Consider the following 11,081-nt stretch of genomic DNA (forward strand, 5'->3'; position numbering starts at 1 on the left):
GCCTTTATCTGACTCATTGACCTAAAGCTCCAAGAGGTGATGTGACTTGCTTCAGATCCCAGAGTGGTGAAGATAGAAACTGATCACAGGGCAACACCTTAACTTCCCACAGATATTATAGGACATCAGGTAGCTAACAGTTCACTGAATTTTCTATTGTAGATCAGTAGAAACATTGAAATTCATTATGGCAGTGGATATTTGTTGTAAGAACTACTTCTTTTGATCTATTCATGGCAAATCAGCCTGTTTTAAAGTTTCATGAGATGATGACAGTATGTTTTTGTAGGTCATATTATCTTGTGCTGATCTTCATTCTTTCCCAAGTAAAATCTGTGCCCTTTTGCACTTTGATATTTTTACCCCTTACTCATAAAATCCATGGGTTTCTGATTCATTTTATAGATTTTGTTCACTATTCTATGTTTGTTCCAGTAAAACAGCTGAAGATTATGCTATTTGGGGGGCAGATGTGAATATAATGTGTTTAGGATAGAGATGAAGAGTTTTAAAATCCAATAATGAAGCTTAAAGCTTAAACTTTATTTAAAGTTTAGAATTTCACTCATTATCTATTAATTTGTTATTAACATAAATATAATTTATAGTCAAGATTTTGATTTGCTTTCTAAGTCACTTCTCTACCAAACATATATATTTTATTTTATGGGCAGGGATGAAGTACTAGAGTGCTTGCATAGCATGCTTGAGGTCCTAGGTTCAATCTCCAGTACTGAAAAAGATATCAATAAATACAGATTGACTTTAGATTTTGTTAATCTAAAGGTACATGCTAAATTAATTGAGTAACTCTCACTTATAGTTGACTTTAACAAAGAAAACAGGCAGAAGATTTTTTCAAAATATTTATTTTTTGGCTGTAGCGGGATGCAAAACCTTTATTTTATTTATTAATTTTTATGTGGTGCTGAGGATCAAACCCAGGTCCCCACATGTGCTAGGCAAACAGTCTACCTCTGAGCCACGACCTCAGCCCAAAGGTATTTTTAATATAATTTTGTTTCTTTAGCTACCAGAACCATTGGTTTTATTCCAATGGTACCAGGAATATATGGAGCTTGCAAATGTCATCCAACATATTAACCAACTACAGGACACAAAAAGGGACAAACCTGAAGACAACACATCTCCAAATATGTGTACAGGAATCAACCAAATTCTTCTCAAAACCAAGGACCTTCTAAGACAATTGCCACCGTCCAATTTTAACACTCTACATTACCTTATCACTCATCTTAAGAGGTAAGAATTTTTATACCATCTTAGCCATTTTTAATTGAACAGGGCAATAGTATTCAGTACATTTATATTGTTGTGTTATGATTTTCAAAATGATTTTTAGGATGTTCTTATTATGTGTTGGGAGAGGGAGACACTGAATACATGTTCATGCAGCAAACATGGTTCCCTCAGATGCTTCCTGTGTGCCAGGCTCTGGCTTGGGAAACTAGGATGGAAATATAGGGTTTCTGCTATTTGTGGGCTTATCCTCTTGGGGTACAGATCTGTATATAATCACAGTTCACCATCATCCTTTTTCTAGTAACTGTGCACAGCTTGTAGGCATGCAGAGGAAGTTTTGGGGGTAGGAATAGAGCAGAAGAGGCAAAATGCCTTGTGTCTGATTTTAAGAACTGAGTGGTGATTTGGTAGTGAATGTGCAGAAGAGCATATGAGGCAGAGAGAAACAGACATGGAGACACAAGGAAGCATTTTGCATTTAGAAAATTTGATTTCATTAGGCTACAATATAGCAAGCAGTAGCAGGAACTGTGCTACCCTTCCTAGAGACTTGATAAAAAATCTTACCTACCTGGCAGATTAGTTGACCATGTTGTTTCTATACCCACTAAAGAACTTGGAATCAGAATTTCACATATTCAGATTTGCCTGCTAGACCTTTCTGACAGCAATTAAGATCTCCTTTTTAAAATTTTTTTAATTTATTTTTTGTGGCTGGAATTGTGGCTCAGCAGTAGAGCATGTGCAAGGCCCTGGGTTCGAACCTCAGCCCCACATACAAATAAATAATAAAATAAAATTAAAAAAAATATATTAGTTCAAATCAGTTATACATGACAGCAGAATGCCTTTCAGTCCATTGTACACAAATGGAGCACAAATTTTCATTTCTCTGTACATGATGTAGAGTCATACCACATGTGCCGTCATACATGTACTTAGGGTAATGATGTTTGTATCATTCCACCATCTTTCCTTCCCCATACCCCTCCTCTTCCTTCCCTCTCCTGAGCCCAAACAATGTTCCTCTATCCTCAGAGACCCAATTATGTATCAACATTTATTTATCAGAGAGAATTTTGGCCTTTGATTTTGGGGGATTGGCTTGCTTCATGATATTCACTATCTCCATCCATTTACCTATAAATGCCATTATTTTATTCTCTTGTAATGCTGAGTAATAGTCCATTGTGTATATATACCACAGTTTTTTTAACTATTCATATCTTGAAGGGCTTCAAATTATTCCATGAAATAGGAAAGCAGGAAACCCTTCCAAACTCATTCTGTGAAGCTAGTATCACCCTGATACCCAAACCAGCCAGAGACACATCAAGGAAAGAAAATTTCAGATCCATATCTACCCAAGGAACATAGATGCAAAAATTCTCAATAAAATTCTGGCAAATCACATACAAAAACATATGAAAAAAAAAAAAAAAACAATGCACCATGATCAAGTTGTGTATTCCAGGGATGCAAGGTTGGTTCGACACATAGAAATCAATAAATGTAATTCATCACATCAATAAACTTAAATAGAAGAAACCTATGATTATATCAATTGATGCAGAGAAAGCATTTGACAAAATACAGTACCTTTTCATGTTCAAAATATTAGAAAAACTAGGGGTAGTAGGAATATACCTCAACATAGTAAAAGCTCTCTATGCTAAGTCTAAGGCTAACATCATTCTAAATGAAGAAAAATTGGAAGCATTCCATCTAAAAATTGTTCAACATAATCCTTGCCACTCTAGCCAGAGCAATTAGATGAAAGAAATTCAAGGGAATACAAATAGGAAAAGAAGAACTTAAATTACCATTCTTTGCCAACGACATAATTTTTATACTTGGAGGATCCAAAAAACTCCACCAGAATACTTCTAGAATAATAAATGAATTTTGCAAAGTAGCAGGATATAAAATTAATGCTCATAAATCAAATGCATTTCTATACATCAGTGATGAATCCTCTAAAAGACAAATAGCAAACCTACCCCATTCACTATATATATATCACAGTATTTTTACCCATAGATGAATCTAGTATCATCCTGATAGCTAAACCAGGCAGAGACAGATTTCTTTGGATAGTCATAGAAATAACAAGCTGAGAGTGTTTGAAGTAAAACCAGAACATTGATAGTGGCAATAGAACAGAGAGATGTTCAGGAGAGAGAATCATCTAGGCTATAAAACTAGCTGTGGGCAGCTGGGAGTGTGGCTAGTGATAGAACACTTGCCTAGCACATGTGAGACACTGGGTTTGATATTCAGCACTGCATAAAAATAAATAAATAAAATAAAGGTATTGTATCCATCTCTAGGTAAAAAATATTTTTTTAAAAAAGAAAACTAACTGGGCAGTGAGAGAGAAATTGACAGTGCTGTTTCAGTTTCCAGTATAAGAAATGGGGAGTATATCCCACATACAATGATGGAGCAATTTTTAGAGGTGTTTTTCTTCCTTCTGCTACTGAGTTCAGTAGTTCCTTCTACTTACATGCATTTTATCCTAATATAGTACTCTGAAACTCAGTTTGGTGTGTGGTAAGTATCATAATAAAACAAAGGATTCTTTCCCTAGACCCACCAAACTTGACCCTTGACAAACGTTTTGTAGTCTTCTATAGCCCGAGTTTTCTCCAACCTTCTCAAGTCATAGTAAACTACCATTAAGGACATCTATTAGGCAAATCTCATGCACTTTATGTGTTCTTCTTTTCAGGGTTGTAGACCATTCTGAAGAAAACCTGATGAACTCAAAAAACTTGGGGGTGGTATTTGGACCCTGTCTGATGAGGTCCAGGCCTACAACCACTCCTGGTACCATCTCCTCCTCTCTTGTTGCGTATGCCAATCAGGCCCTGTTAGTAGAGTTCCTCATTACCAATGCACAGATGATCTTCGATGGGTCCCTAGAACCACAAAATGTTTCATCTAGTACTGACGTTGTTGCACCTCGGGGGGTTAAAAGCCCTCCTTCCAAACCCGTAATATCAACAGAACATTCCACAAAGTCACAATATTTTTCTACAAAGCAAGTGAGTTTTGACCATTACAGAATTGGATTAAATTTGTGATGTTTATGTTAACAAGTTAATAGTCTTTGAACTGTTTGTTTTGAGATGTGTTTTGCTTTTAGTTTAAAACTTTTCTTGTATCAATAGGATATTCACACTGCAGATATTGAAATTAAAAATTATGAATTGGCTACATCATTTGAGGAATCAGAATGCAAGCAAAATGCATTGGAAAAAAGGGATGCATGTCTCATTGGTGAGTGGTCATGTAACATATATCTTTGCATATTTCAAACCTTGCCAAGAAGTCGTGATTAAAAACCAAGGTGAGGGCTGGCCTTGTAGCTCAGTGGTAAAACGCTTGCCTTGGCACGTGTGAAGCCATGAGTTGGATCCTCAGTACCATATAAAACAAATAAATAAAGATAAAAATATTGTGTCCATCTACAATACTCATCCTTTAAAAAAAAACAAGGTGTATTAAGTTGAGGTAAGTTCAAACTTCAAGGTTTTATTAGTTAACTTTTCTAGCCATTGAGAAAGTTTAACGAATGTCATTTAAATGAATATCATGCTTTGTTTCTTTCTTGTAAAAAGATATCTTGAAATTCATAAATTATTTTTGTTCTCTTTCTGAGATTTGTTTTCACCTTTACTTCTTTGTCATCAATTAAAGTCAAAACAGAAAAAAGCTGGACTCCTGAAACTCAAAAAAAATAGACTACTAAAGATTTTAGATGTCCCTTTACCTGTGGCCTAACTTTAGCACATGAAGCACACATGTCTTCCATTTTCCTGGCTCCAGTCTTTTTGTTCACTGTTTTTTGATCGCTTTATTTCAGTAAATGGTTTCTGGTAAGGGGGTTGAAAACCTTTCATTTGTTACTGCTTTAGTAGAGCTAAATCCGAATTTTTCAATATATAGCCATAAATGTTAAATTTGATATATAAAATTAATGAAATATCAATGAGTGTAGCCTGAGAAAGTCTGAAAACAAAGACAGTCCATTACCTCTCTGCAAAGAAAAGCACTGGACTCACTGATTCCATTTATCTGATTTGATCTTATTAGCACTTCTGTGCTATGAACCTTGGCCTCATTTAAGCCATAGCTAACAGTCTGAGGAAGGTAAATAATGCCAAGGGTCATGTCCCTAAATTATTGTTGATTCAGGATTTGAACCTCATCCTGTCTCTTTCCTAAATGTAAACTTGTTTCACTGTCCAATGAAATTGGATTCCCAGGTAGGTATAGTAATAACAATAAATAATTTTAAAATATTTGAAATTTTCATTACATACCAGGTAATTATGAGCCTTTTCTTTAGAAGATCATTAACACCACATGCCAACATATCTCCACATAGGAGTTTGTCTTGACACAAGAAGGCAGGTAGGGCTAGTGCACTAGGCTTGCCCAGGGCAGAACTGGAGCAGGAGCTGAGACAGCACCCAGGCAGCTAGAAGTGGTGCTAGAAGTTCTGCAGGACTGTAAATATGTTCTGGTGGTTGCCATCCAACCACAATGGCTCAGCTCCCTTCTATCAATGTGGTGAAGGTTCTAGGACAGCAAATCACATGAGCACTGCCTGGGAACCAGGGAAGAGAGGCCAGTAGCCTCAGGTGAAGAAGGAGGTCAGATGAGATGATGACCTGCGATCATCATCAAGTGATGCTGCTGTGCACCTGTCTGCAAACCACTGCCCAAGGATATGGGAGAAGCACCAGGTGGCAGGGATGAGGACTGTGGGCTATGAACAGGGCTGTTGGAAAGCCATCACACCAGTGGCAAGGCACACAGTTGTCTCATGTTTCTCAGCAGGGAGACGAGGATCATGGCCAGATGGCCACACCTTTCTAGCAACAGGAGCTTCTGGGGTACATGCAGCAAAGACAGAGTGGGAGATGCTAGGGTTCTAGGTGAGAAAACAGGGACCTTGGGACCAGACTAGAGGAGAAAGAGTAGGAGGTAAATCTGGAGTCTCCAGGACCAGTAGCACAATGGCAATTTTGACAGCTCTTCAACCTTCCTTTGTCCAGAGGATGTTGCCATGTATTAGTGGATCAGCTGGGAGAGCATCCAAGTCCTCTTTGGTGTGTTGCCCTCAGTACGGACAGAATGTAGCTGGAAAGCAGATTAAGTGACAGGCAAAGTACTTGGGATTCCGGACATGGCGATTGTTGGTATACAGAATAATGTTACTGTTCTAGAGTTACCATTGTCTGCCTGTTGAAATCAGGAAAGTCTTAACACAGAAAATATTCATTCATGGGTAGTATATTAAAATAAGTTACTACAGGAAGTGTTTTTTTTTATTTTATGTGCTTTGTGACTATTTGTTCTATTAAGATAAATTTTAAAAAGTAATGCTTTAATTAAAAATGTGCCTTTAATATTGTATGGATTTTTAATTCCTCTGCATAGATGACTGAGAAAATAATGTTGGAAAAAATATGTAAGACTCTGTTGTTTGAGAGAATGCCCATTCATAAATAACCACACTTCCTTATTAACCAAGCTTCATGAAGTTAAAAAAAAAATCTCTTCTTTTTCAGATCACAGAGAACTTGAATCATCATCACAAAAGATGGACAATATGTGTAAAACCACGAAACCACTTAGTCTGAAATCTGATGCGACAACAAATGATATACAGAGGCCTATGCCAAGCCCCAAGATCAGATGTTTCTGTTTGTCTGTAGATAGGTTCCATCTTGCAAGCTCTCCTAATGAGAAAAACAGCAGAAATGTGGGAAATGTCAATTCAGACAAGTTTTGCCAGAATCTTACCTTTGAAGGACTTAATAGAAAAGATACCTCTACTACTGTTGGCTCCCAAATTAATGGTTTTGATCAGCAGATTCCACAAAAAACTCAGGAACAACAATGTGAACCAAAGAACTTAACTGGCATGAGTGCAGTGATTGTGCCAAGTGTACTCCAGGAAAAAGTGACAATGAGCATCAAGGTTAGTGGTGACCATTCCAATGGTGCCACACAGCCCAACACACCAGCCAGTTCAGCAAGAGAGGCACCAGTGAGACTGTCCTCTCATTCTCACCGTCTTGCTCCTGCAAGAGCACCCAGAATACTGCAGCCCCATCTCGGGACAACTTTTTACAAACCACCTACCCCGACCAGCAAAGTCAGGGGGACTGAGGAGAGACCAGCTTCACCTTCAGCAGCAGTGCCTCCTAGCACAGCTCTTACTCCCCTGAGTCATGTGGAGAAATCTGTTCCAGAGGCAGACAGCACATCAGCTTATGCTTTGAAACCAGCTGCTGAGCCTAAAGAGAACTGTGAGGAGCTGGGCCTGCCTGACATGAATCCAATGTGCCAGGGACTCAGGCTAAAACAAATGGAAGAGTTACAAGACTTTGAATGTGGAATGCCACAGTTTGCGTAGGTTGTCAAAATTCAGTTCTTCTTTTTCTTGTTTCGTTTTTATGTATTGTGTTTATTTTATGAAAGAATGTTGTAACAGAACCCCTTTTGTATAGGATTGCCAAAGTATATATTTTGCCTTTTGGCCTTGTATTGTGTTTGCTAGTCATATAGAATGATAGTGTTTTAATCATATAGAATGATAGTGCTCACTGGTATTGTCTTTAAATTCTGTGTTTTTGAAGTTATGCATAAAATAAGTATTATAATTTTAAATTTAAAATAATTTTCTCTATAAAATGATTCATGTAAATGCATCTTTAATGTATAATATTGTTCTCAACAAATAGGGGCAGTAGGGGAAAATGAGCTTTATTTTGGAGCAAACCTGGTGCTGATTCATAAAATGCTTCTGAATGCAAGTGCCTGAAAAATCTTGATTGGGTATGAATATATTTTTTTCCCACATAATGTTCTAGTGCATCTTTGAACACTTGTGTTGTTATAGCATGTATGGAAGCATTGGCAATTCACTTAACTTTTTTAATATATACATAGTGGCCTAAAAGCTTGCGAATCTGTGTTTACTAGCATTCTACTTGTCAATTTTTACATATGGTAATTAATACAATTGTAGAAAGAAAATGCACTTCAATACTAAAAAGTTTAAGACATTGGCAGAGACAACACAGACGGACAGAGTTGAGGCATCTCGAGTGTAAGAGACCTGTAACCTCTCTGCTCTCAGCTGCGGCCTGTTGCTGGATTGCCTGCGACTTCTGGCTTTCTGCTGAGGAAAGCAAGTGGCCAACAGCTAGGGCAAGATGAAGTTCTCTCTGGTGGCCGCGGTTCTGCTGCTGCTCTGCGCAGCACAGCTGAAGAGGATGACAAGAAAAGGACATGGGTTACAGTGGTCGGCATCGACCTGGGGACCACTTACTCCTGCGTCGGGGTGTTCAAGAATGGCCACTGGAGATCATCTCCAACGATCAGGGCAACCGCATCAGGCCGTCTTATGTGGCCTTCACCCCTGAAGAAGAACGTCTGATCCGCGATACAGTCAAGAATCAGCTCACCTCCAATCCTGAGAACATGGTCTTCGATGCCCAGCGGCTCATTGGCAGCACTGGGAATGACCCTTCTGTGCAGCAAGACATCAAGTTCTTGCCTTTCAAAGTGTTTGAAGAGAAACCTAAACCATATATTCAGGTTGATATTGGAGGTGGGCAAACTAAGACATTTGCTCCAGAAGAAATCTCTGCTATGATTCTCACTAAAATGAAAGAGACTGCAAAGGCTTATTCGGGAAAGAAGGTTACCCATGCAGTGTTACTGTACCAGCCTATTTTAATGATGCCAGTGGCAAGCAACCAAAGATGCTGGAACTATTGCTGGCCTGAATGTTATGAGGATCATCAATGAGCCTACAGCAGCTGCTATTGCTTATGGCCTGGATAAGAGGGAGGGAGAGAAGAACATCCTGGTGTTTGATCTGGGTGGTGGAACCTTCTATGTGTCTCTTCTCCCCATTGATAATTTGATGTCTTCAAAGTCATGGCCAACAATAGAGATACTCATCGGGGTGGAGAAGACTTTGACCAGCGTGTTATGGAACATTTCATCAAGCTGTACACAAAGAAGAGTGGCAAATATGTTAGGAAAGAAAACAGAGCTGTGCAGAAACTCCAGCGTGAAGTAGAAAAGGCCAAGTGGGCCCTGTCTGCTCAACATTAAGCAAGAATTAAAATTGAGTCCTTCTATGAAGGAGAAGACTTTTCTGAAACCCTGACTTAGGCNCATGGGCTGGTGGCTATCATACCTGACAGTGCAGTGCAGATACTGTACATTTCTGTCATGGCAGAAAGGTCTATTGGACAACACTGATAAAGAGGAAGCATCACATCAAGATACTGGTATTGTGGATGTGTTAAAGAATATTCAATAAAATTAAACACCATACATGTTAAAAAAAAAAAAAACACTTAGCAATTTGTGACCTACAAGAGGACGTCCTGAAACCAAAAAAAAAGGACCTTCTTAACAAGCCAGTCAAATCAGCAGCATCTCATTCATGATGTTGGCAAAATAACATCATTTGGAAAATAGCCTCTTTGCTGTGTATATACAAAAAAGCATCGTAATGAGTTTAAAAGTCCCAACTCTTGTATACAAATCCTAGTTGATTATCAATTGAATGTTACAAATAGAAAACCAACCAGGAAAACTAGTTCATCTAATGCATAATAGCACAGAACTAAAATAACAGACTGGAAATTCTTCCATGAAACAAAGCCAAGTGAGGGGTGTGTTAACACAGTGAAAGTTCTTTCTTGACTAACTGCTCAACAGGGGTCAAACTAGACCTTTGAAATTCATAAGGAATTTTCTAACTTTTTTTGACTGTGGTCTGCCTTTAGTGAATATACATATGTGAATATACTTTTTTTAACTATATTTCACTCAATTTTTTCTAATATATTTTTGTTGTAAGAGTTCATAAACACTGATTTAAAAAACTACTTCTTGCTACTGCAGTTCTAGATACAAGTAGAGCTAAATTCCAATTGATATATGAAAATAGGGTCCTATATGATATCTTAGATCTTAAATCTGGTATCAGTAATCATAAGGTCTAAAAACCACTGCACTGAAGTTTAGTAATTCCTATTTATTACATGCTGGGCATTATACAAAGTGCTTAATTCTATTTATTTTATTTACTTCTGTAACAACTCTGTGTTATGAAGTAGCTAGTATTAATCCTATAGCCTAACAGGCTGATCTTAGTTTAATAATGTGCTCCAAATGAGTCGTTCAGTCAGAATTTGAACCCAGCTAGCTTCCATTAATTTTACTATCGCAAGATCTAGAGCTCCTAATGAGGAATATTAAGAAAAGATAAGTTAAAATTTTTAATTTTGACTGCTTATTACATACCAAGTAATTCTAAGCCTGTTCCTTAGTAGATCATTAAGACCACATGCCAACATATCTCCACATAGGAGTCAGTCTTCACAGAGGAAGGAAGGTAGGGCTAGTGCAGTGGACTTGCCCAGGGTAGAACTGCAGCAGGAGCTGAGCCAGCACCCAGGCAGCTGGCTGCAGAGCCTGCACTCTTCATGGTGCTAGAAGTTCTGCAGGACTGTAAATATGTTCTGGTGTTTACCATCCAACCACAATGGCTCAGCTCCCTTCTATCAATGTGGAGAAGGGCCCAGGAGAGCAAATCACATGAGCAGTGCCTGGGAACCAGGGAAGAGAGGCCAGCAGCCTCAGGTGAAGAAGGAGGTCAGATGAGATGATGACCTGCAAATGATGCTGGTGGGCACCTGTCTGCAAACCACTGCCCAAGGATGTGGGAGAAGGAGCAGGTGGCAGGGATGAGGACCATGGGCTATGAACAGGGC

General features: G+C 38.4%; 1 protein-coding gene and 1 pseudogene across 1 annotated transcript in view; both read left to right on the top strand.

Moving 5' to 3' along the window:
• LOC107150661 (rho GTPase-activating protein 29-like) overlaps nucleotides 1–9,197 on the top strand; it is a 21,947-nt gene extending 12,750 nt beyond the window's left edge. Inside the window, 5 exon segments of the mRNA XM_015495797.2 lie at nucleotides 971–1,263; nucleotides 3,995–4,310; nucleotides 4,437–4,545; nucleotides 6,332–6,356; nucleotides 6,853–9,197. Coding sequence (XP_015351283.1) covers nucleotides 971–1,263; nucleotides 3,995–4,310; nucleotides 4,437–4,545; nucleotides 6,332–6,356; nucleotides 6,853–7,696 — 1,587 coding nt within the window. The 3' untranslated portion in view covers nucleotides 7,697–9,197.
• On the top strand, nucleotides 8,417–9,468 carry LOC107150732 (annotated as a pseudogene).
• The last annotated feature ends 1,613 nt before the right edge of the window (nucleotides 9,469–11,081 follow it).

This window comes from Marmota marmota, unplaced genomic scaffold (genome assembly GCF_001458135.2).
Source record: "Marmota marmota marmota unplaced genomic scaffold, marMar, whole genome shotgun sequence".
NCBI lineage: Eukaryota > Metazoa > Chordata > Mammalia > Rodentia > Sciuridae > Marmota > Marmota marmota.